Source organism: Triticum dicoccoides, chromosome 1B (genome assembly GCF_002162155.2).
Source record: "Triticum dicoccoides isolate Atlit2015 ecotype Zavitan chromosome 1B, WEW_v2.0, whole genome shotgun sequence".
NCBI classification, from domain to species: Eukaryota; Viridiplantae; Streptophyta; class Magnoliopsida; order Poales; family Poaceae; genus Triticum; species Triticum dicoccoides.
Window position 1 is genome coordinate 414197861 of NC_041381.1, and position 27475 is coordinate 414225335.

Sequence of the window (27475 nt, forward strand, 5' to 3'; positions counted from 1 at the left end):
AACCTTAACCATCTTTGACGAGCTAGTCTAGTTGAGGCTTACTAGGGACACAGTATTTATTTTTGTATTCACACATGTATTTAAGTTTCCGATCAATACAATTCTAGCATGAATAATAAACCTTTATCATGCATAAGAAAATATAAAATAACAACTTTATTATTGCCTCTAGGGCATATTTCCTTCAGAAACCACGTCGGAGAAAAAAGACCCACTATCTATCTTAGGGTGAGCCATTCCCCACTATCTATCTTAGGGTGGGAGGGGTGCACGGGTGTAGGGGGTCGCCCGAGTTGTGCTGCGGGGTTTAGAGGGGTGGCCGGGGCGGCGGTGGGGGGAGGCCGAGAGGAGGGCGGGGTGGAGAGGCTGTGCGTGGAAGCGCCCGCCGGCCGCGGGTGGAGGAGGCCGGCGGTTAGGGCGGGGCAGGCCGGCGGCGTCGCAAGGAAGAAGAGAGGGAGGTAGAAGATGAACAGTGCTCGATCTGTTTTCGGTCGTTGGATGAAGATCTAAAGGTTCTGGTTCAAAATGACTGATGAACTTTTATTTTGATGTGACTTATAGTCAATCCCTTTTACTTTTCCCGTAGTTGCTGTCTCTCTCTTGTTTTCCAGTGTCATTTCTTCCACGGCTTCTCTGCGAGATCCCGTGTTGATATGCACGTCACGTACTTATTTTCAACAAAAGAAACCTCTCCACACAAAAAAAAACAAAAGAAACCTCTCCACACATATCACTGCCAAGTCAGTCACGACAAAAGCATGCCCACAAAGATCAAGCGAGCCCGAGTCTTGTTCGTCCGCTTCCCACGGAAACAATCTACTTCCTGGAAAGCAAATGCTCTATCTATACATAAATACAGAAGCTTCCGCGCTGAAGGTAAACACTCTGTTCACGGAGGCGGCCAGCTCAGACAAGTGCAAAGGTCTCACTGCCTCGGCACGTCGTTCGTGCAGTGCAAGGTGTCCCTCCCAGGCTCCCAGCTCTGCCATGGCGACCGGGCTAGGAGTCGCCGCGAAGGCCGTGCTGCTGGTGCTAGCGCCGGTGGTGATCTCCGTGGCGCTCTACAGCCCCAAGGACTTCTCTCCGGCGGAGCTGCCACCCGAGCACAGCTTCGGCGCTGACGTGTCCGCGCCGCGGCACGACGCCCGCGTGCTGGCCGCGAGCGAGCGGATCGGGGAGGGGCTGCTCCCGGGCCCCGAGGACCTGGCGTACGACGCCGCCGGCGGGTGGCTGTACACGGGGTGCGCCGACGGGTGGGTCCGCCGGGTGAGCGTGCCTGGCGGGGACGTGGAGGGCTGGGCCTACACCGGCGGCCGGCCGCTCGGCGTCGTGCTCGCGGGCGACGGCGGCATCGTCGTGGCGGACGCGGATAAGGTGAGTCAACTGCTCGAACCTCACTTGTTTGCTTGTCGACTTTGTTTCTTTGATAGTTCTTCCTCGATCTCGAGACAAAAATTCGCCATTTTTCGGGCTTCCTCTCGTTGGATTGAGGTGGTTATAGCATGAACTACGTATGTTGAGTTGTTGACAATCTTCAGAAATCAGAACCGTTTCTCACTTAAGTTCCACCAATCGAGAAGACAAAGGTAGATCAATTGACCTTGGCAGACAAAACACCCTTGGTAAAATCTCGCTATGTTGAGCTGATAGTACTTCGCAAATCTTGGCATAGAGAACATTGTTATCATCTACAGAGTACAGAATGACCCACCAAATTGCACGAGGCAGTCAAGTCTTTCTGATTCTCTATTAGTACAAGTTGCATCGTGGTACAGCTCAAAGCTCACATGACAAACCAGAAGCATCACATCACAGACATGAGTTGACTTCCATAATGAGGAAATTACTAGTTGGTTAACCAGTAACAGCGCTAATCAGCAGCCACAGTATCGGAAAATTACTGAAGACCGTTGGATGGCCTGGCAGGGTTTGCTGAAGGTTAGGCAGGACAAGACGGTGGAGCTGCTGACGGACGCGGCGGAGGGCCTCAAGTTCGCCCTGACGGACGGCGTGGACATCGCCGCCGACGGCACCATCTACTTCACCGACGCCTCGTACAAGTACAGCCTCGCTCACCACTTTCTGGACGTGCTCGAGGCACGGCCCCACGGCCGGCTCATGAGCTTCGACCCCTCCACGCACCGGACCTCCGTGCTCGCGCGCGACCTCTACTTCGCCAACGGCGTCGCCGTCGCGCCGGACCAGGACTCGCTCATCTTCTGTGAGACGGTCATGTAAGCATGCACCCGCCCGTTTTACGTGCATCTGAAGCTTGCACGCTGCGGTGCGGTCTGACCGGCTGACGCCATTGACTGCAGGAGGAGGTGCTCGAGGTATCACATCAGGGGCGACAAGGCAGGCACGGTGGAGAGCTTCATCGACAGCCTGCCGGGGTTCCCGGACAACATCCGATACGACGGCGAGGGCCGGTACTGGATCGCGCTCTCGGCGGTACGCACAATTTTGCAGCCAAAAAATCTTTGCCTTGCCACCGCATATTTCTTGAAACCTGCATGGTAAAATTAATCAAATCGCGTTGCCGGAGATGGGCACCTGCGTGCGTGCGTGCAGGGGAGGACGCTGCAGTTGGACGTGTTGATGTGGTCGCCCTTGCTGCGGAAGCTCGTGTACATGGTGGAGAAGTACGTGATGGCGGTGCCGCAGGGCCTGAGGGACGCGGGGACGATGAGCGTGGCTCTCAACGGGGAGCCGGTGACCATGTACACTGACCCGGGACTCGCGCTCGCCACCGGCTGGCTCAAGGTCGGGGGCTACCTCTACTACGGGTCGCTGGCAAGCTCGTACATCAGCAGGGTCGACCTCACCAAATCATCCATCGAAGCCTAGCTAGCTAGGACGGTCAACTCATCATCTCTCGATTGATTAATTGTTCGTTCTGATGATGAACTCGTGGTACTTTTTTTTTAAGGACACTTGATGTCAAAAACGCTCTTATATTATGAGAAGGAGAGAGTAGATGATACCCCACACCTATTGCAGAAATATTTTGCAATGTATTTAAATAATATATGATTGTATGGAACATGAATATTTAGCACATGATAACTGAAAGTACATATGATTTATTGTGTTTAATTATTGCACACTTGTATATTACTTATGTGGGTTGAATATGTGTTTTCCTTGTACTTTTTAATCGGTCTGGTAAAAAAAGGTTTGAAACTTTCTAAGAATGATCACCATGGTGGTGTTTTTTTCAAAGTTTTTGGAAACTTTCATTTTTTTTGTCAAACTTTGAACAAAAAGGGGCCAAATATGTATTTTTCTTGTATTTTTTGGCAAAAAGGTTTGAAACTTGCCCATAATGATCACCATGGTAGTTTTGATTTTGCATAATATTGCAAAAGTTGTTTTGGGCACTTTCAAATTTTTGTCAACTTTTGACCAAAACAGGGTTGACTATGATTTTGCTTGTATGGTTTAATCCGTTTGGCAAAAAAAATGAAACTTTCCTAGAATGACCATCATGGCAGTGTTAATTTTACATATGTTTCTGGATTTTTTTTAAAAAAATAATTTTAGTGACGTGGCATCTAACTGGGCAGTCAACTGGTCAAAACCACCCATGTCATCAAAAACTGGTTTGAGGAGAGAGTGGGATTGAAACTTGACCGGTTTTGATAGTTCAAATTTGTAACTTAGACAGTTTGAAAGTTCATGTTGATTCATAGATGCTTGTGACCGTTCAGGTTTGGTTCTCATAGCATAATAGAATGAAAAAACTTATGCATATTTGCAGGTTTGAGGTAGGTTTTTTCTATGCATGATTGCATGCTATGATTGATTTTTTTTCTCATGCCGGTTGCGCGGTAAGATGGCATGCCTGCATTTTATGATAAAGAAATTAGTGGGGCTAGCTATTTAGATATATGATAGTGTTTACAAGTTGCGAAGAGACATGCACTTGGGATCAATTTTCGCTTTGTTTGCAAGACAAGGAAACTTTACTTCCGATCTTTGTATTTCGAGATAACGAAGTGCCAACTAAAACTCCACATAGGCTTCTTTTTTTGGTAATGTCAATATGGCTAGTACTATTGATTTTCAAATTCAGTTACTTCGTTCACAGTTAGACGAGCCTTTATTGAGTAACAAAAGATAATGGTTCATCGACCCACTTACATGAGGCATGCCTCAAAAATCTCGCCAAAGTCGTAGCTAGCTAAATCGACGAATCCAGTTACGGAAATAGTTGCAAAAACCTGTAGAGAACCAAACATCATTGAATTGCCTTGATAATAGTAGAGCATCACGTACAACAGAGATTATCGGTAGCGCTAAGCATGTCAGCTGAGGCACCACCCCTATCTAGGCATACATCCTCTCCATCATCACCAGATCAGATCGACAACCTTCCTTACAATGATGTGCTGCCTCACCATACCTAAAGGTGTGATCCATCAAATCACTAGTTACCTGAGAAACTGCTTCTAGAGAAAATATGGTTCCATGGAAATAGGCGCAGCCCTCATCGCTTGGGACTCCATTTGCAAACCTAAAGCACATGGTGGATTGGGTATATTGGATATCACAACTCACAACAGAGCCCTTTTGATGAAATTCCTCCACAATTTTTTCAATAAGGAAGATGTACCTTGGGTCAACATCATTTGGGAAGCTCATTACCAAGATGCTCTCCCAAGTGACAAGATGGTTGGGTCGTTCTGGTGGAAATCGCTGCTTAAATTGCTTCCACTTTACAAAAGCCATGCTATATGCAAACCTGGTACTGGAGATACAATTACCTTCTGGTCTGATAATTGGACAGGTCAACCTGTGTTGGAGAAATTCCCAGAACTTTGTTCTTATGCGCTTAATAAGGCCTCCTCTCTATGGCCGAAGTCACTAATCAGCAAGATCTCAGTTTGCATTTCCACAAACCATTATGTTCCCAAGCATTCCAACAATTCAACGAGCTCACTGCACTGCTAGTCAATAGAGAGAATTCCACGGATAAGGACATATGGAAGTATACTTGGTCAAAGCAGCAATACTCATCTATGAAGATGTACAAGAATATTATGGGACCCAGTTTTGAACATGGTGCTTTTAAGAAACTTTGGAAAACCTCATGTTGACTCAGATATCAGATATTCTTCTGGCTACTACTTCATGATAAGATCAACACCAATAATATGATTGCCAGAAGAAAGATGCACCTACCAGACTATTCTTGTACGCTTTGCTCTGACGGTGTTGAGGAAACACTGGGTCACCTCTTCTGGGATTGCTCATTTGCACTTTCATGCTGGGATTTTATTGCCCCTGGAAGGCACCGGGGCATTTCCTCTTTCGATGAGATTTCAAACATATCCAGACTTCTTCCACAGGACATTGCTCTGGACATCATTCTAGCAAGCTGCTGGGGCATTTGGTCTGTAAGAAATGATAAAATATTTCGAACAGCTGCAGCACGTCTAGATACCTGGAAATTCTATGTGAAGGAAAGACTCTGGGAGGCACAACTTCGAGCACAAGCTAGGAAAGCAGAACTACTCAAGTCCTGGTCAGATATCCATTTGTAATATGATTGTCCTTCGGTTTCCTAGAGAGGGAATTGGATGAATGTGGCATCATGCCTGATGTATTATATTATACATTTTGTTGTTATGGTTTTCAATTAATGAAAATACCATAGAACGATTGTTCTACGGTCCAGATTTCAAAAAAAACTTGCTTACAAAGGCTAAAAGAAGCGGTCGTCGAAGAAGACAATGTTGCTGGTGTCAGTGCTCATGAATGCACGCCGGCGAATAATAACAAGACCCAACCCATTGTCCATGATGATCGGTGCGGGACGAAACTCCCAAGCTCCTTGGTAGCAATCAAGCAAACACAGCAGAAATGGGATTAGAGCCAGAGGACTTGTATAGATAATATCACTATCAGAATAATGTTAGCATAACACCAAAATGTAACCAAAGCAAACTTCTAACAGACATGCTGAGAGACGAGAAACTCATCCCAATGGTGCCGGTGCGAAGCTGGAGTTTTGATGGGAGCTGGGATTGCATCGGCAACTAGGGTTTCATCCCAACCCCGTCATGTGACTTACTCCTAATCATATTTTTTATATGCAGATAGGTTCATTTTACGAAAAATTATCAAAGAAATAATATTCACGAAAAAGATCCAAAAATGCTAAAAAATGTACATAGGCATGTTCACTGTTTGTGTTATTTTTTTTCATATTGTTGACATTGCATGTTTTCTATGTGCAACTGCACTATCACTTTTTTGTTATTTATTTTGTATTTTTTTGCAATTGTGACTTTTTGTGTACAATTGCACTTTCACTTCTTTTTTTATATTGGTTGCAATTCTGCACTCTTTTAGTGTAATTCCATCTTTAATTTTTCTTTCTTATATTTTTGTACTCGTTGCAATTGTTTTTTAAATTCACACTCTTTAAGAACTGCGAAGAGGTGCAAAGATACTTAACCGTTAATTGATATTTTTTTTGCTTTGCATGATATGTGATCATGTTACATGCACGGTTGTGTGAGTTGCGCAAACCTAACCGTTCGACGCGGAAACGACAATCTCCTAACAAAGATTTGTATAATTTCAAAATAGAAAGCTTCGCAAAAAAAAGTGTCAGATCTTTTTTTGATATACAAAAGAAAGTGGCAGATTTATTTTTTGTGAGGGAAAGAAGTTTTTTTTTAAGGGTTGTGAGTAAAAGAAAGTGGCAGGTGGAGTCCCAAGGGCCGCGCTAGAACAAAAGGGCCTCAAACCCATAGCAGGTACCAAACCGCACCTCCCACGCTTTCAGCCCAGCTTGACCGACTGCAAACAGTAGTCCAAATCGAAATTGTTTTTTTCTTCCCAACAACACGTAACGTAGTTGAGTCGGTGCACCAGCCCAGCCCCGTAGGCGCTACGTCCTCTTGGAGTTGGAGTCCGCCTCGGCCCCGTCCCCCGCCGTGTATATCAAGGCGAGCACGCAGCGCCGTCGCCCCAACGAGTTTCCCCGGTGCGTGCTCCAAGGTTTTCGTCCTACAGCGCCCTACCCTCGCCCGAAGCACATGCAGATGCAGTCGGCCGACGACGGCCCGACGGCCCCACCAATCGCGGCGCTGATCAAGCGGCACCGCCCATGGGAAGAACTGCAGAACGTGGCCCTCGCGATCATCGACCACACCTACGCCGCGGCGCTCCAGATCGTCGGGGGGACGCAGCACGAGGCGGCCGACGTCGATAGTGGCGTCGTGAAGCTCTGCCGGCCCATCGACCCCGCGGACCCGGACTCGCCGGTGCTGACCGTCCACGCCGGCGCCAGCCACTGCTGCATCGCCTTCAACAACACGCGCGGCGACGCGGAGGCGTTCCTGAGATACACCTGCCCGAGGGGGAAGAGCAGGCCCACCCACTGCCTCGACCGGGTCAGCATCAGCATCTCGCCGGGGACTCTCCACCTGGCCCGCGTCAACGATCGGCATCTCGCCGGGGGCTACAGAGGCCGCGTCGACCAAGTTGGGAGCAGCCGGCAGGATCTCGCGATACTCGACGCCATCATGTCGCGCCTCGATACCGCGATAGGCGTGCAGCAGGAGCTGCTCCTCAAGGCGAATGCGGCCAAGTGCGGCTCGTCCCCGAAGGTCGCCGAGATCAGCGAGGTTTTCAAGGTTCTCCGGGAGATGAGAGACGAGATGGACCTCGAGGCCGTCATGCGCAGGAGACTCCAGAAGCGGCGCTGCCAGCTCGAAGAGGGCGCCGTCGCCCGGCCAGACCAAGATGAGCACGCCGACGCGACCGAGGTGCTGACGAAGAGGTTGAAGACGCTGAGAGTACGCTCAAGCTCTAGGGTGCAGCAGATGGATGTGCTCGAACAGACTTGCATGAGTGGCTCGTATGATAGATGACATGGCTGCGGCACGTTACTTGCATCTGGCTACTTTTGGCCTTCCGCGATCGATTTTCTACTCGATTGGGACATTGATTCTGAGCCGCGAGGAGCCTACTACAAGCAAGGAACTGATGTCCAGAGACCAGAGCGGCTCGGTTGGATCGCAGATGGTGGAGATGCTGCAAGGGAAGAGGCGAGTCCACCTCGAGTCTACGAGCAAAGAATTGACATGGCCGGGCAACGTTATCAAGCTGACATGGTAAACAAGGCCTGAGTAATTAAGGAAGAATAGAAAGGCATGGTAAACAAGGACGGAGAAGTATTTCCTTCGATCATGTCATCGCACTTGACAGTTACGACTTAAGACAACTCGTAATGTCCAGCAGCACCTCCACTGCTTCGCATCATTCTTGACTGATTATATATAGGTCGGTCCACCTTTTTTTTTCGCCGAAACCATAGGACAATAGCTCTATGATATATTTTCCATTAATTTTTCAGAAATGTTAACGCCCAAACGTGTGGGCTTTTACCATCCCGACCACACGCAAACATCTCGTTGGCAGCTTTGTGCACGAATCTTGGAACAAACCGGTCGGGTTTTTGCACCACGTAGGACGAGGCTCGTGTGCGGTGTGCGAGTCGGGTCGCCCGCACGTTGGTTGCGATCCCGCGGTCAGCGGTTGCCACTCGGAGACGTGCGGTGAAATCGCAATGCGCCCGCACGCCACGCTCCGACCGCGGTTGACGTCAAACACGTCGCACACCGCAGTCCCCTCTCCCTCACGGTTCCATTTACCCTGCCGCACGCATTTACTGGCACAAGCCACTCGCATTTCAATCCACTAGAGGAGAAGGCGAGGGGAGAAGGCGACGGCGGAGGTGGAAGAATCGACGGCGTTCGCGGCTGTCGGTGGTGCTCGCCGGAACGGAGCGGCTGCGCCGGAGCGCCTGCGGGTTGAAGGTAATGCTCGCTACATCTCTTGCAACCCCTTCCTGCATTTTTCCCCCTTTCCTCCCTGTTCGATTCCTAGATCGATTCGTAGAGATTCTGGCGGTGCGTCGGCGTTCCCGCCGGCGCCGAAGTTGTCTGCTAGCCGTTTTTGGTGGCACTGGGCAGTTTCATCGCCGCCGCGGCGGCGGCATCGTCGGTGTGGTTATGCCTATTCGGAGGCACGCACTAGTCTTGCGTATGGATTTGGGAGGTGTCCCCCGGTTTGTTTTGATGCGCATTGGTTTGAATTTGTGTTTGCAGTCAGTTCGTGCAAGAATTTTGAGGGTGATTTTGAAGTCGAAGTAGTTACCATTGAAACCTAGATCTAGTTAGTGGGTTTTGAAACTGTAGTATGAGGCGAACTTGGTAGAATGACTGAACGTGAACAAATGTGTGGCAACTAAACTCCCTGAACAAATGTGATGGTTGCCACAAACGTGTTTCCTTTGCGGCAACAAATTACTGAAAATGACTGTCATAGTTGCCACATTTAAGCTTTCACATGGGGCAACTAATTTTATTGAATGACTATGATAGTTGCCATACACACGCTCTTCCATGTGGCAAGCTGAATTTTGCTGAATTACTATGATAGTAACCACGCACATGCTTTTTCACTGTGGCATCTAATTTTTTCTGAATTATTTGTGATAGTTACCACATTTTGATAGTTGCCACAATCGGTAGTCAATGCAGTTTCAGCATCCAGCTGCACTGGACGGCAACTAATGTGCACATCAACTGTGCCTGTTTGCCACTTGGATTGTATAATCATGTGGCAAATAGAATGTGAACACACTGTCTGTTGCCATACTGCAGATATGACAGTGTGGTAAATTGGCTGCATGATATGGCAACCACGTTTGCGTACCAATTGTGCCAGATGCCATACGTATGGTTTTGCATGTCGCAAGTTTTTTGGCTGACCACATCATGTCTGTTGCCATGTTACAGTCAGTACAATGGCAACTTCATTGTACTGCGGACGCAATTTTTTCGTTTGCCACAATGACTTTGTGATATCTGAACACACTGTGCCACTTTTCATGTTATTGATTCAGATGTGTTTCATTGCTTTTTCTGTACTATCTTGGACTAACATGGCAACTTCAACATTTTGTTTTCAAGTGCATTTACCATATGTACATTTTTTTTACTTGATAGCGTAAGCAACATGCTTACTTGCCACATTTATGTTCTCGACAATCATAGGGGGGCCGCGTGTGTGTTCATGCTATATTTTTGCATTCACCAGTTGACATTTTCTGTTAGGTGGAAAATGCTTACCTCTTGCATTTATATTTCCACCTTAACATTTTGGTCTGTTCCTACATCAGCAGAATGGCTCGTGACGATCATCAAAATGATGACGATGATTTCATGGACCCACCACAGCGTAATCGGGCAACTGGACGGAGAAAAGAGGGTGATGAGGTAACTGTCCACACACCCGCCCCCTCCTCCTGATGTATGTTATTGGTTGGCACCTAGATCTTTTGCAGTCGTCTGTCATGAACTAAATTTTCATGACATTGCAAAACATGGCAACAACTGATCACTTTGTGTCTGTTTTTTGCAGAAGAAGAAACGTATTCGCAACAGAGCCTCCCAAGAACGTCTGACTGTGTTGATTGACAAATTCACCGACGATCAAAAGGGAGCTGCTGCTGAGATGGGCATGCAGGCTCTGATGGATGTCCGGTGCATGAACCTTGTCAACCCTGTATGCGACTGGCTTGGTGAGATCTACGAGCCCGCCTCCAGGGAATTCATGATTCCGGGACGTGGAGGACTTCCGTTGAACGAGGAATCCGTGTTCTGCACTTTGGGTGTGCCTCATGGACATATCAAATTCCCGTACGAGGTCAATAATGAGATTGAGGAAGCGCTGTTCGCCCGTTTGTTTCCTGGATTGGAGTCCATGCCGAACACGTCTGCACTGGCAGATTAGCTGCAGGACATGACGACGCACGGAGATGTTTTCAAGATGAAGCTACTCATGTACCTCATCTCAGCTGTTTTCGCGTCGATCACTTCTCTTCGCCCAAGCAATAAATGCTTCCCCATCCTGGTGAATGATCCATCTTTACTACTTTATTTTCCTTCAATCTTTTTGGCTCCGATGTCATGTGTAAAGCTAATGTCTGCCAGTGTTTTTGATGTTTTTTTCTGTTTTGATTTCTGATGCGGCAAACTTTTTGCCTTGAAATTTTATGTGGTGCAGGCGAATCTGAAAAATGTGAAGAACATGAACTGGTGTAAGTTTATTGCGGACTTCCTCCACGATGCTTTCGCAAACAAGATGTACCAAAAGGGTTGTCGACTGCACTTAATGGTATTTTTTTATCAGATATCTCTGTGAACTCTGTTTTATAACAGACTTTTATTCATGCATGGCAACCTGATCATAACAATGTGGCAACTGCCATAATGACAATGTGGCAACTGCCATAATGACAATATGGCAACTGTCATAATGACAATGTGGCAACTGCCATCACATTAGCATGGCAACTGCTATCACAGTATGATGGCAACTGCCAGCACACTATGATGGCAACTAGCATACACATAATGCAACTTCTTGTTTTTATTCCATTCTTGTCATGCACATCAACTTGATTATCACTGGATCATACATTATCCTGCTCTTTTTTGAACTACAAAGTACCAATGATGGCAACTGATATTTCTTTCTTTGTAAAATTGTTTTACATCAGCTCATGTATGTCGACTGTCTTGATCTGTCCACTGTGGATTTCACTGGGGTAGGAGGCCCGCCGCCTACGCACAAGTTTGCTGTTTCTGTGTGGACTATCAACGCTGTCAAGGCTGTGCTTGCCGCAGACAGGGCAACTGATACCACATATGGAAAACTGCAGGTTAGTTTTTGTTTCTCTCTCCACACGGCATGCTTACAAATTTGCCATGAGGCAACCGTCCGTGGTTTATAAGGCATGCTTACAATTTCTTTTTGGTTTTTCCTAGCTGATGGCCAAGCATGCTATAGACTACAGCATGTTCGGGGGGCCTCAAAACTTTGGAAAGTGGATGGACGTGCACTCAGCTCCGTCTTGCCCTTCTGAGGTAATCAAAATATCTACATCCATGGTTTGCCGTGGATTACTTGCATGGTGGTTGTTGATGCTTCTTGTTTTTTGTGCACAAGCGAGGGCACCTGTTGAGCATCTAATTGGGCAGTTTGCATCTGGAATGACCGGCTTGCTCGGGAAGTTGGTTGAGGGGTGGACGTCCCTCAGTGCCTCTGACAGCGATGCGGTTGCGAGGCAGTTCACTTCATTTGTCCCAGAACGTACACATCGGCCAACTGGTTGCCGTGGCCGGTACGACTACAACAGTTCCCAAGAGCCCAGTGACACACAAGATGATGTAGATGGAGACGCTGGCCTCAGCAAGGATGACGACGACGACATGGATAATGTGCATCATGACACCAATGACGATGAACATGCTGAAGTTCGCACAGGCGGCAACAAGGGCAAGGATGCAACAGATGTCCCCCGACCGGAGAAAGTGAAAGAACATACGGCTGTGAGAGGCGAGGGGGTGTTGCCATCAAGGAGGGGGAGGGCCCCAGAGGATGTTGGGCAGAGTTCTCCTGGCAAGAGGTCTAGGACCGATCCCGTATCTGCCAGGAGGAGGTTTGACTTTTAATTTTAGTTTTTTCTGTGTCTATTTTTCTTGAAACAGTCTCATCCATTTCTTGCACTTGTTTTTTGTCAAGCGCGACAATGAGTTTGTTGTCTGACAATTGCCACATTTTTTCCCTCCATCTGTTACGTGTAGTGAGCCGACTGCTGGTAGACGAGCAGTTACGAAGAAACAGGCGCCAACGCCAACCCGTGTTTCTGCTCGCTTGAACAAAGGTGCCCCCATTGCCGGTGACACCCCTTCCACCAGGTCTTCTCCTCGTACGATGACGACCAACACCGGGGATCCTATCGTGTTGCCAGACCTGAGGAAGCCAGTCAAGAAGTAGGTTTATCCATGTGCTTTCATTTACATAGTGGTATTTTTTCTTGAATTTCCAATGCTACTGTTCAGCTTGTCACATGTTCTTCTGTTATCGTCCCCCATGCGGCAACTGCTGTTTTTCCAAATGATTTCTTCCTTCCTTTTTTTAGTTTACGGCAACTCCTATTGGTCTTTACATGGCAACTGGCATCTAGGCCAACTGGCAACTACCACTCTACCTAATGGCAACTGCCATCTTTTACCTTTGGCTTTGTGAGCTCATCCCACACATAAGTTTCAAATTGCATTCCTGACAGAACATATATTTCTATCACTCTTCAAGTTGGCTAACATGGCAACTGCTGCTGGATGGCAACTGCTAACTCTGACACATGGCAACTCATGTTCCCATTACATGGCAACTACGAGCTTTTCCACTTGTTTTTCATTGTTTTAAGATTTCTACCATTGCAAACATATTTTTGTTCATTTTTTCATACCATTCTCATATGATTTTTTTTATTTGCAGGGTGAAGAAGACTACCATGCGCGGGGCCAAGCATACCAGTAAGCACCCGCTCGAACGCCTACATTCAAAGTTGTCAACAGGGGCCAACTCATATGTACATGAGGCACCAGGCGACAATACTGCTGCTGCACCGGTGACCGCTCCCACCAACTCTGATGCAAGTGGCCGATCATCTCCGCCGGCTGCAGATGTCCAGGCTAGAATAACGGGCATCCGTACATAGGGGAGTGACGAGTCGGTATCTGCCAGGACAGCTGAAATATTGCCAACTCTACTGGCAATGAAGGATGCTGCTGTGAGCCATGCCACCCCATCAGCAAGCGTTGAAGTGGACGCTCCTGAGACGAACCTAAGCAAGGAAAATTTCCCGCTCATCTGACACTGATTCCAAGCGCGTGCGTGGTGGCACTCCTGTGTCCACTACAGAAGCGTCTGAGGCGGCAGTTCACAAAGATATGCCATCTACAGGTGAGAGTCTTGGCACAACAGCTCCAGCTCCTGTTGGTACAGATACTGCTAAGGCGACCGTTTTGCGTGCTAGTCTTCCACCTAGGCCTCGTAGCCCCCGCAAGCAATCAACAGCCATACCCAACGCACCGGCTGTAGCTAGGAGCAGCAAAGACGAGTCTGGTTATGTCCCTGCGTCCACACTGTTCCCCCAACCTGCCACAAGCAATGCGATGGAGAAACTGGAAGACCGGAGTACAACTGATGCAGGTGTCAAGCCGGGCACGAGTGACGCAGGTGAACGTCCGAAGCAGAGTGCGCCTTTACCCGCAGTGGAAATCCCCAGCTTAAATCTGCGCACTTCCAAGCTCCCAGTCAATGTGGGTGTCCCATACAGCCCAAACAAGAAGATTGTCAAGAAAGCTGCGGCTGATACTGCTGACAAGACGCCCCGCCCTGCAAATAAGCCCGATCATTCTGTAGCGGCCGATTCAGATATGTTTGTCGATCTTTCACCCTTGGATTTTGCCTCGCAAATTGTTCGTGGTCCGGCTAGTAGGAATGAGAGGCACCCAATGGCATTTACCCCACCGAGCTTCAACCTTGGCATCAGTCAAGATCAACTGGTTGTACAAGATCCTATGCCAGTTGCCTTTGCTTTCCCAGGAGGCATGCCCGCAATGATGGCGCAGCCAATGGTCGAGGGCTGGAAGGCTATCAAGTTCGCAGAGCCGATTGTGCAAGGTACACTTGTCATGTCCTTATGATTTTCTTGCATACATCTCTGTAGTTTGACTTTTGTCCCAATCATATTTGTTTTTTGGGTGGTTCTCACTTGTGATGGCAACTGGATTTGATGCACCATGTCACATACATTTTTTTGCTGCCATGCTGCATTTAACATTTGGGCAACCACGTGGCAACTGAAGTTGATTCAACATGGCAATTGTAGTTGCTGTCACATGGCAAATACAGTGCATTACACATGGCAACTGGATTTGCCACACCATGTCAACTGCACTTTTTGTTTCCATGCTGCATTTCTTCATACTGCAATCACATGGCAAGTGCAGCTGACACAACATGGCAACTACAGCCCAACTAGATGGTAACTACAGTGCAACTACATGGCAACTGAAGCTGCTATGACATGGCCATTGTAGTTGGACCACGCATGGCAACTGCCCCCTTTTTTCTGCCCACAATCTCACATCATGCACCCTATCACCTCACAATCCATCTATTTTTGATTTTCTAGGTATCCTAACACACTTTTTATTTTATTTTTATCATTGCAGCCACCCCTGAGGAGATTTCACCATCACTTGACGAAGCTTACCGCAGGATCGAGGAGGCAGCATTGTATAGGAGGTCCTCACAAGGGCAAGGGCAATCAAGTTCCAACGTGCCTGCAGATACGGTAACTGAGGATACCATTAGGAGTGCCACTCCTGGTTCTGTGAGGCAGCAGAGGGTAATTCACCCACCTCCCGCGGAAGACTACGAGCCCGAATTCAAGGCCACTAAGGAACAGACCCAGCTGTACGATATCGTCAAGCAGTTTGGAAATGCGAGGGCCAGCAGCAAGCACATGAAGGAGCTGAAAGCGTAAATGACCACACCCCACAATCTCTCATTTTTGCTTTGCTCGTTTTTCACCATTCACCTTCTTTGTACTTCCTATACACGATCTGCTTACGTTTTAGTTCTTTCATATATTTTTTACTTAGCAGGCATGATCCTTCCATGTTATATCGTTTTCATACAGCTCATGTTTGGACAGAACCAAAGTCATTCAATGCGGAGCGATGTACGTCGACCTGGGTGATCTTGCCGAGTCCGTGAGGCCAAACGGTAAAATGTCGACAAATGTAGTTTCATGCGGGATCGACTACATCAACAATCATATGGATGTGGGTGCCGACAAGATAATCATGCATTATTGTGTGACCTGCAAAATATGGGATGGTGACTTCCACCACAAGATCCTGAGGAAGAATTTTGCTCAATACAGTGAATTCAAGCTCACACTGAAGAAATATGTGAGTACTCCTCCCCTTTCTGCACTGTTTTGTCACATGGTGTGGTTTCTTGCCATCATTTGCACTTGTGTTTATGTGGCAGATGTTTTCATGTGGCAACAGCTGCCGTGCACACTGTCATCTTGATTTTTGCATCCCGTGCAAACTATGTGGCAACTTGATAGTAAAATACACGGCTCATTTTGTTCATACATGGGCGACAACTTTCTGTCAACTACCCCCACCCATAACCAAAACATTCTACGTGATTCTAAATTTTTTGTCCCTCTACTGTTCTTTTATGTGAACTCTGCTTCTCATTTCTTCACTTTTAAATGCAGGTCATGTTCCCCATGTTCCAGGAGCTTGCACCACATGACCAGGAAGACAAATGTGGTCACCACTATGCCATCTGTCTTGACCTGAAGAACCAACATTTTGAGGTGCTTGATTCAATCCGTTAGGAAGCTGATGCAGATCTTATTACGCATGTCGAATTCTTCATCAACAACCTCAAAGACACATGGAACTGTCACTAGAACATTCAAAAGTCCAGATCAGGCATTTCCTGACTGAGTATGTGGCTACTGCGAAGCAAGGGAACACGTAATTTCTTAACCCCCTCCTTCACGTGCCATTTACATCAATCCAACCCCTCTTTTGTTGCCACATCTGAATTGAAGTCTATCTTTTGCTACGTCTGCCCTTTTTGTGTGTTCACCTGACTCTTTTTCTCGTGTAGGACGGACTGTGGCTTTCACGCATTGGAATACTTTGCAAAGTGGGAAGGCAGAATTGTCCCCGCTATCACAGCTGTAACGGTCGTTGAGCTCCGGAAAATACACACATGGAACTGGTTGACGAATGAAAATTTCAACAAGCGGTCCGGAGCACGCGAGTTTGTGGAGGAAGCTGTCAAGAAAGTCATCAAGAGGTACAAGTGATCACGCGGAGATACACACCGGACGCACACCTTACATTCTGTTGCCGAGGAATGTAAGGTACTATCTCTTTTGTTCTCGTCAAAAACTATGTTCGTGTGCTATGTTATGACTGCAACCCCGTGTAGGCTACTATGTAGTGGCGGTGTGTGAGCGACATTTAAATAGTTTCTGTAATATATGTGTGGATGTGAACCTACTTAGGCGTGACAGCAGATATGTTTTTTATGTTTATCATTATTACTATGGTTTCATCGTTTGGATCACCTGTTTGCTGTTTCGAATGCGTCACGATGTTTTAAAACATGGCAAATGTAGTTCATCAGACATGGTTAGTGAACGTCATTGTCGTTGTTCATTTGGACGTCTTGCTTCTTCTATTTCATCACTAACTTGACCGGCTAGCATGGTAGGTTTGATCATGTAGCCACAACCTTTGCTGCGGTTTTTGCACGTTACGCCTTTTCCAACTTGTTTCCCATACATTGCACACAATACACTATGTGTCTCTAAACCGCGTCATATTGTCATGGAAATATATGCAATGCAGATTCATTACAAATACCATGGCATATTTTCAGTACAGCTAACATGGCAGATACAATACAAACAACATGGCAGATCCAGTATAATTAACATGGCAGGTACAGTACAACTAACATGGCAGATGCATTACAACTAGCATGGCATATTTAGTATAAAATAGCATGGCATATTTAGTATAAAATAGCATGGCATATTTAGTATAAAATAGCATGGCAGACTAACTACACATAACATGGCAGATTAACCACACATAACATGGCAGATTAAGTATCCATAACATGGCAACTGCATTTATCCACTCAATGAATTTTCCTTCCACTTCCGATGCCCCTCAGTGAGTCATTCTCGCAATATTAAAAAAATCTCACCATCTAGGGTACAAAACAAAAAGTCCACAAGGACCATGTCACGTCGCCCCAATTTTTGCTCATGGATTGCCTGCCCCTTTCTTCATTTTCTTGTGTTTTGCTTGAATCTCCAATCCCGACTTGTACCTTATCTCTCTTGGACGACCCTTTGTGATGGAACGGGGTGGGTTCCTGACCTGGGTCTGCATGCTTGCTGTTTCAGATCCTATCTCCGAGTTTTCAGATGATGGCCCCGTGGATGAAGGCACACTTGATGTGCGGGGGAACCGGTGTAAGGCTTCCTCAGCTTTTCTCTTCTTGATGTCATCAAGCTCTCTTTTCAGTGCCTTCCTGTGTTTTTCTGCGACTCTCACTGTCTCATCACTCTTGCACGCTTCATCAATTAGCTCAGCATAGTTCTTTGTCAGCACAACATGCCTCACGGCTTCCATGGTTGACTCAGGTCTCTCGTCATGCACAGCCAGAACCGCGTGTGTTGTCTGCGGTGCCAACGCATCGTCTGCATCCCAAGTCCATCATCGCCTTATGAAATGGCGGGGCATCCGTGTCACAGTGTTCATGTCCATTACTTTTAGTATGTGACAACACACAATGCCGTCCCGTCCGAACTTGCAGCATTGGCAGTAGTATTCGCCTTACTCGATCGAGGCTTTCACGAAGTAGTTCCTTCCTTTGTCCGGGTCTTCAGGTTCTGAATCCGACATGCCCAAAATAGAACACACCTTGAACGTATGTTCGTCCACCTGGAAAGCCGTGAACATGCTGGCACGCTTTATTTCTTCCTGGAATCTACAAATTTTGTGTGTTTTGTGTTAATCTATCGTGCGATCTTTTTTGTAGCATGTTACGTTGTCATGGAAATATAAATAGATTTTTGTTTGAATATGGCAAACATAGTATACTGAACATGGCAAACACAGTAACTGAACATGGAAACTGTAGTACACTGAACATGGCAACTGTAGTACACCAGACATGGCAACTGCAGTATACTAGACATGGCAACTGCAGTACACTAGACATGGCAACTGTACTACATTTTTCAACTGGCCATCGTCATTTCCACACCAATATTTCCCCAATGGAAGCACATTGCATAAAACATGGCAACTGCATTTTTATTAAACATGGCATATACAGTTGAGTAAACATGGCAATTGCATTTTCAACAAACATGGCAGTTGCATTTTTTAGTAAACATGGCAATTGCATTTCAACATATGTGTTGACAATATAACATTTTTCAGTTGACATTGGCATTTGCATACCAACATGCCCCAATAGAAGTACATTGCATTAAACATGGCAACTGCACTTCATTGAACATGGAAAATGTATCCGAGTAAGCATTGTAAACAGAATTTTCATTGAATGTGGCAACTGTAGCTGAGTAAGCATGGCAAACAGTATTTCATTAAAGATGGCAACTACATATCATGGCAACTGCATTGCACTCTATATGGCACCTACTGCCTTAGTGTTTTTGCGCAAATAAGACCGTAACGCAACTGACTTACTTGTTAAAGATCTTGTTTGTGTATATCTTGCTCATTTGCCTCTCCATTGGTAAATACGTTAGCAATTTCGGCTGCTTTAGTGCGGTGGTAGCTTCTTGCTGTAGCTCAGATCCCAGAATTTTTAGTTGCAGAGCTGTGTACTGCTTGGCAAACTGTAGCAATGAGTTGCCAGGGCTCATGTATCGCTTCAAAACAGCATTGAACCCCTCGCTGCGCTACGTAGTCTGTAGAAAGGGGAAGAAGTACTGCATGAAGTAGGCGGTCACCCAGTATATTCTCTTCTCCCACAGACTAGCAAGTGTCTCGTTGTCTTGGACTTGATGTGTTTCAATCATGGCCATCCAGCTCCTTTCAAACTCCTCGACCGTCAAACTGTGGTCCACGCACAGCTCGAAAGCCTTGTGCAGCTCTGGACGGTCAGCAAAGAACGGTCCTAGCGTCTCCTCAGCCTTCTTTATAATGTGCCACCTGCAGTGCCTGTGCATTGCCAACAGAAAGACCTCCTCTATGCCTGCACGCGTGCTGAAATCCTGGTCTGTTATTATGTTTATCGGAGCAAGTCCATCCATGCACTCCAAGAAGGTCTTGAACAACCAGACGTACCCATACGTGTCTTCGTTTCGAACGAGCCCGCAGCCGAACTGCAATGACTGATTGTGGTTATTTATTCCTATGAATGGAGTGCATGGCATCTTGTACATATTGGTGAGGTACGTCGCGTCGAATGAAATGCAATCTCGGAAATGTTTGTAGGCTCTCCTTGCAGCACCATCCACCCAATACATGTTCCTGACACGGTCCTCATCGTCCAACCTTATCCTGTAGAAGAAATCTGGATCTTCCTTTGCTTTCTCATCGAAGTAGGCAATTGTAGCCTCTATGTCAGCCAGCCTGCTCTCTCTATGGTACTTGGCCTGTAGGTTTGTGACGTCAGCCGGTATGTACGGCATGCTACTCAGTTTCCCTTTTTTGCTGTGGATGAGTGATAGTATCTGGACCATTCTTGATGGACCGACGTTACAATCATGTAGCAGCTTTACGAATTGCCTTTCGACAGGGGTGAATCCTCTGTGGGCGGTCAGAAATTTGACCAGGTCGAACTTCTTTATGAGTTTGTGGTTGTGCTCGTCAAAATATTCAGTGACCACATACTATATTCCATCTACGTTCAGCTTACACCGGACAAGGCATCCCGTCTTGAGAATGATCCCTCTTTTTCGTTCCGGAACGACAGACGCAACACCTTTCCCCTTCTTGTTCCTTCGTGCCTTGTGGCACCTCATCTCACCTCTGCTGTACTCGTTTGTTTTCTTAATTTTCCTATGGTACTCGGTGTTGACCGCAAACCCATGGAACTTTGCATATGTCTGGTAGAATTCCTTTGCTTCTTCAAACGATTCAAATCTCTGCCCAATGTATGGTGGCTGAGGTACCATGATTTCTGATTGCCCACCATCTTCATCCCCTTCTGCCTCGTCGTCAGTTTCATCATTCACTTCAGTATCGGCGGCAGTTCCATCTACTTGAGTGTTGGCAGTGCTTGTGTTCAAAGGGGTGCTTGTCGGTATTGCTGGAATGATTGCCATTCCCGACTGTGACTCGAAATTGTCTGTGGCATGATTGTCTGCTTGCTGGTGGAACGCGTCTTCCGTGCGCTCAGAGCTCCCCGCAGTAGATGTCCCCGCGCCGCTGTTAACTGTAGTTGTAGGCCCTATAATAGGAAAAACAGGTACGAGAGTAAGTTTTTTGTTTGAATAACATGTGTATCACAACGGATCACACCATCTACGAGTGATTTGGCACGACATCATTTCAAACAGCAAGCCGTGAGTCTGCGCGTGGACATGTACGGCAGCTATATCTATCCAGTGATGGCAGCTACTGCTCAACAAACATGGCAACTATTGTTTTTGCCTACAAATAACTACAAATAACAAATGTAGTGTTGTTTTTGTGGTTCAGTTTTTTTCCCTTACCTTGTTGTGTTGCATTTGACCTTCTTGTGTGGTCTGTGACACCAAAATGACGTGCTCCACCTTCAATTTGTGAAGCTTGCCACGAGACGTTTGCCGGGTTACCACCAGCGTAATAACCTGTACGCATAGTAGTGGTTGGTCAATTCATGGCAAATGCATTTTGTGTTAGCACGGCAACTGTAGTTTTACTGGCATGGCAACTGTATTTGCATCGGCATGGCAACCGCAGTTGTTCCTTCATGGCAGCTGCAGTTGCCATGGCATGGCAAATGTAGTCGCACTGGCATGGCAACTGCAGTTGTTCTTCCTTGGCAACTGCAGGTGTCCAGGATGGCAACAACAGTTGTCCAGGGATGTCAAGTGTAGTTTCTAATACATGGCAACTGTAGATGTCCAGTCATGGCAATTGTATTTGTCAACTATGCTCCTTCTGCTAATTGATCATCCGCAACTTCACTTTTTTTATGGACTCACCTGTGTATGACGTCGATAACAGGTACATTGGTGCTGCCTGATGCCACGCGCTGCATGAAGGCTCTGCATTTTCACCCGTGGTAACTCGTGAGTCCTTTTGACAGTTTTTTTGCATGTTCATTTTTCATGTCCACAGCAGTATATGCTCTTTTCTCGTTTTGCATTACCTTGATTATCCATACAAGCTAGTTGAAGTTGGCTACCCATACACTTGTCAGTGTTACCGCCTTGTGAGTGAACTTGCCCCGGGGGCCTCCTAATTGTGTTTTGGTCATAAGAACCTGCGAAAAAATGACAGTGTACGACATAAGTAGAATGTCATCTTCATCATTGCGAAGATGGCAACTGTTCTCTTCTTTTGTTATCATGCATCATATCTACGCCTGCATACTGTTCTAGTAGTGGCAGCAATGGCCCTGAAGAGATGAGCTGACTGTACTCTGTTGCATCCCAAGGGGGCGTTTCTGGCCTTTGAGAACCCCAAGCATCAGTGCCATCTTCGTGATTCATTCTTCCCGTGTCTCGCTTCTTTCCAATGTGTTCTCAATCACTGCATGAACAAGAAGGCATCAACAATCCACAAGAATTGTATTCTTCTGCTGCTTTGCACATAGAAAGATATGGATGGCAAGCGACGGGTCAAAATAGGTGGCAGCTACTGACAACGAAAGGTGGCAACTGTCGTTATACATAAGTGGCAATTAATTTCTTCCAGCCCTCTTCATTCCAAAATTTGTCCCTCCTGTCCTTCTTTAGTGATTCCTACTCATCCATTTTTCATACCCAACTACTTGTGCCAATTAAACTAGGAACTTAAGTCAATTTCAAACGTAGTACATGGCAGATCTGGTGTACTCTGCCTGGCAATTGCGACTACACACTGAACCATGCAGTGTTCTACCCCTATAGCATGGATCCAGCACAAGATCGGGAGATTTTCAGCCTTAAGGATGAGAAGGATGAGATCAGGAGATTTTCACCTGGTTTTAGATGATCGTCTCTGGAGGGCTGGGTTGGAGTTTGGGTCTGGGGGTGGGGAGGGTTGGGGCGTGGTTTTGAGGTGGGAGTGCCCTACGGATCTGCTCTGTTTGCCATGGCAACCAGAGAAGGCCGGCGACGGGGGTCGGGGTTCGAGAGGTGGGGGACGATGGCGGCAGACGAGAGACGGGATGGATCGGAGGCCGGGAACTGCTTGGTCGTGCGGGCAGCGGGTCGGCTTGCCCGGACGGGGCAGTGCGGGCGGGGTTGGCACGCAACGGACGTGCGGGCCGTAATTTGTGCGCGCGGACGTGGTCGTGCGGGCCGGTTCCCGTCCATGCCACACGAGGCGTGCGGGCGGGTTCCCGTCAATGCCACACGTGTGGCAGTTATTCGGACCCTAATTTTTTTAAGAATATGTATAAATGCCGGTCTACCCGTCCCAGTCAAATCTCTCATCAAAGGTTATATACTATTGGGGTTTGGTTCGGAAAGGAGCTCCTGGTGCTCCACACCCCTATATAAATATTAAATGTAAAAAATACGAAAAAAATAAAAAAAAATCTGAAATGTGGGGATATCAGACCTGGGTTCTCATTCTACTCCTGTGTGAAATTTCATGAAAAGAATACCAGAAAACGTATCTATGGTGAATGAAATATTGTCCGAGCAAAAATCTGTCCAAACAGTTTTTTATACATAGGAAATTTTTGTCTTTTTTGCCACGGATACATTTCCTGGTATTTTTTCACGAAATTTCACATGAAAGTAGATCGGGAACCCCGGTTTCATATCCGATAATCTTAGAATTTTTTTCAAATTTCTCGGTATTTTTCTGAACATCCAGGTGCTACAAATCCGCTTCCGGTTTGGTTTTTTTAACTAGCTTAAACCGTGTGTGTGAGAGAGAGAGAGAGCACATGCCGTTTCCATGATGTCATGCAGGGCTTTGAAGATCTCGTCTTGCATGTTGTGGTTAGTGGCGGCAGCAGCAACATTAGATGGGCGGGTGCTGGGCCGTCGTCACGTGGAGGACGTGTACAAGGTGTGTGCGGTGCATGATGTAGCGTGACGTCTTCACTAGAAACCGCATCGACTAGCCAGCGTCCGTCACCAACACATTCCTCTCCTAGACGCCACCGGGCAGAAGCCCGCCTCACTCGACCCATTGGTGTCGCCACCAACGCACGACGAATGGGGATAAGCCAATTAGCTCGAGATCATGTCTCATGTCTTGATTGGTGTCCCGAAGAACCTTACCTTGAACATCGGCGACCCTTGTCACACGACCTGGTCAACCCTGGTTCATAGCAGCTATCATTTGCTCCGTAGCGAAGTACATGTGTTGTGCTAATATTGGGAAACAGGTACACAACTACGTTAGTAAAGAAAAACAGTGAAATTAAATTTTAGAAGAAAAAGCAAAAATATATATTAGATAAAACGACGGAATTAGAGAAAGTACACGAATAATTCATAAATGACACTATATTGCTTGATTTTTATGAATGTTTCTGAATTTCTTCTCCTTCCTCTTCACATTTTTTTTGAGTTTCCCTTTTTGAATTTACAATTAGTCTTCGGATTTCTAATATCTGTCTTAAAAAATCTCGTTGTGTTTAAAATTATGTAAAATCACTGCAGTGTCATCCATCCATCCACTCCGAGCTTTTTACGTGGAACCAATACTCTTTGACGAGAGACCAAAGTTGTATGGGGTTGTGGTACGCGCCAGACGGCAGATCTTTTTAAAAGATCCGCCACCTTGATAGCCGTTAGATCTGGCGTTATCAAACGACCCAACTCTGTCCTCACTATTACAACAAAGACGATGTTGCAGAAACCATTGCAACAGAGCTTATGTTGCAGAAATATTTGTAACAGATGTTTTTTTCCAGCTTCATCTTCTCGCAACAAAGATGGTGTTGCAGAAAGAACTTTTGCAACATGGATGATGTTGCAGAATTTTTTGCAATGAAAGGATGTTGCAGCGCACCGTCTCCATTTTGCAACTCCGTCGTTGTTGCAGAAACTTGTTGACGTGCATTTGTTGGGAATGTAGTAATTTCAAAAAAATTCCTACGCACACGCAAGATCATGGTGATGGCATAGCAACGAGAGGGGAGAGTGTTGTCCACGTACCCTCGTAGACCGTAAGCGGAAGCGTTATCACAACGCGGTTGATGTAGTCGTACGTCTTCACGACTCGACCGATCCAAGTACCGAACGTACGGCACCTCCGTGTTCAGCACACGTTCAACTCGATGAAGTTCCCCGGGCTCCAATCCAGCAAAGCGTCGGGGATGAGTTCCGTCAGCACGACGGCGTGGTGATGATGATGATGTTCTACCGGCGCAGGGCTTCGCCTAAACTCCGCGACGATATGACCGAGGTGGAATATGGTGGAGGGGGGCACCGCACACGGCTAAGGAACGATCTGTAGATCAACTTGTGTGTCCTAGGGTGCCCCCTGCCACCGTATATAAAGGAGCAAGGGGGGAGGCCGCCGGCCCCTTGGGGCGCGCCAAGGAGGAGGAGTCCTCCTCCTAGTAGGAGTAGGACTCCCCCTTTCCTACTCCTTCTAGGAGGGGGAAAGGAAGGGGGAGAGGGGGAAGGAAAGAGGGGGGCGCCGCCCCCCCCTCCTAGTCCAATTCGGACTAGAGTGAGAGGGGGCGCGCGGCCCACCCTGGCCGCCCCTCTCTCTTCCCACTAAGGCCCATGTGGCCCATTAACTCTCCCGGGGGGGTTCCGGTAACCCTCCGGCACTCCGGTTTTCTCCGAAATCACCCGGAACACTTCCGGTGTCCGAATATAGTCGTCCAATATATCAATCTTTATGTCTCGACCATTTCGAGACTCCTCGTCATGTCTGTGATCACATCCGGGACTCCGAACAAACTTCGGTACATCAAAACTTATAAACTCATAATAAAACTGTCATCGTAACGTTAAGCGTGCGGACCCTACGGGTTCGAGAACTATGTAGACATGACCTAGAACTATTCTTGGTCAATAACCAATAGTGGAACCTGGATGTTCATATTGGTTCCTACATATTCTACGAAGATCTTTATCGGTCAAACCGCATAACAACATACGTTGTTCCCTTTGTCATCGGTATGTTACTTACCCGAGATTCGATCGTCGGTATCCAATACCTAGTTCAATCTCGTTACCGGCAAGTCTCTTTACTCGTTACGTAATACATCATTTCATAACTAACTCATTAGTTACAATGCTTGCAAGGCTTAAGTGATGAGTATTACCGAGAGGGCCCAGAGATACCTCTCCGACAATCGGAGTGACAAAACCTAATCTCGAATTATGCCAACTCAACATGTACCTTTGGAGACACCTGTAGAGCACCTTTATAATCACCCAGTTACGTTGTGACGTTTGGTAGCACACAAAGTGTTCCTCCGGTAAACGGGAGTTGCACAATCTCATAGTTGTAGGAACTTTGTATAAGTCATGAAGAAAGCAATAGCAACATACTAAATGATCAAGTGCTAAGCTAACGGAATGGGTCAAGTCAATCACATCATTATCCTAATGATGTGACCCCATTAATCAAATGACAACACATGTCTATGGTTAGGAAACATAACCATCTTTGATTAATGAGCTAGTCAAGTAGAGGCATACTAGTGACACTATGTTTGTCTATGTATTCACACATGTATCATGTTTCCGGTTAATACAATTCTAGCATGAATAATAAACATTTATCATGATATGAGGAAATAAATAATAACTTTATTATTGCCTCTAGGGCATATTTCCTTCAATCTCCCACTTGCACTAGAGTCAATGATCTAGATTACATAGTAATGATTCTAAGACCCATGGAGTCTTGGTGCTGATCATGTTTTGCTCGTGAGAGAGGCTTAGTCAACGGGTCTGCAATATTCAGATCCGTATGTATTTTGCAAATCTCTATGTCTCCCACTTGGACTTGGTCCCGAATGGAATTGAAGCGTCTCTTGATGTGCTTGGTCCTCTTGTGAAATCTGGATTCCTTTGTCAAGGCAATTGCACCAGTATTGTCACAGAAGATCTTCATTGGTCCTATGCACTAGTTATAACACCTAGATCAGAAATGAACTCCTTCATCTAGACTCCTTCATTTGCTGCTTCCGAAGCAGCTATGTACTCCGCTTCACATGTAGATCCCGCCACGACGCTTTGTTTAGAACTGCACCAACTTACAGCTCCACCGTTTAACAAAAATACGTATCCGATTTGAGATTTAGAATCGTCCGGATCAGTGTCACAGCTTGCATCGATGTAACCATTTACGACTAGCTCTTTGTCACCTCCATATGCGAGAAACATATCCTTAGTCCTTTTCAGGTATTTCAGGATGTTCTTGACCACCGTCCAGTGACCCACTCCTAGATTACTTTGGTACCTCCCTGCCAAACTAATAGCAAGGCACACATCAGGTCTGGTACGCAGCATTGCATACATGATAGAGCCTATGGCTGAAGCATAGGGAACTCCTTTCATTTTCTCTCTATCTTCTGCAGTGGTCGGGCATTGAATCTGACTCAACTTTATACCTTGTAATACAGGCAAGAACCCTTTCTTCGCCTGATCCATATTGAACTTTTTCAACACTTTATCAAGGTACGTGCATTGTGAAAGTCCAATCAAGCGTCTTGATCTATCTCTATAGATCTTAATGCCCAATATGTAAGCAGCTTCACCGAGGTCTTTCATTGAAAAACTTTTATTCAAGTATCCTTTTATGCCATTCAGAAATTCTATATCATTTCCAATCAACAATATCTCACCCACATATAATATTAGAAATGCTACAGAGCTCCCACTCACTTT

At 46.5% G+C, this 27475-nt stretch overlaps 1 protein-coding gene across 1 annotated transcript; it reads left to right on the forward strand.

The window, feature by feature from the left end:
• Window positions 1-788: 788 nt before the first annotated feature.
• Window positions 789-3096, forward strand: LOC119338286 (protein STRICTOSIDINE SYNTHASE-LIKE 7-like). Its single transcript, XM_037610581.1, has 4 exons — window positions 789-1374; window positions 1927-2234; window positions 2319-2451; window positions 2572-3096. Exons 1-4 carry the CDS (start codon window positions 835-837, stop codon window positions 2845-2847), a joined length of 1257 nt encoding a protein of 418 aa, XP_037466478.1. The 5' UTR covers window positions 789-834; the 3' UTR covers window positions 2848-3096.
• Window positions 3097-27475: the final 24379 nt, after the last annotated feature.

Coding starts and splice junctions, on each gene's coding strand:
- LOC119338286 (XM_037610581.1), top strand. CDS start 835: ATGCTCTATCTATACATAAATACAGAAGCTTCCGCGCTGAAGGTAAAC. Junction 1,375..1,926: donor TCGTGGCGGACGCGGATAAG/GTGAGTCAACTG, acceptor ATGGCCTGGCAG/GGTTTGCTGAAGGTTAGGCA. Junction 2,235..2,318: donor ATCTTCTGTGAGACGGTCAT/GTAAGCATGCAC, acceptor CATTGACTGCAG/GAGGAGGTGCTCGAGGTATC.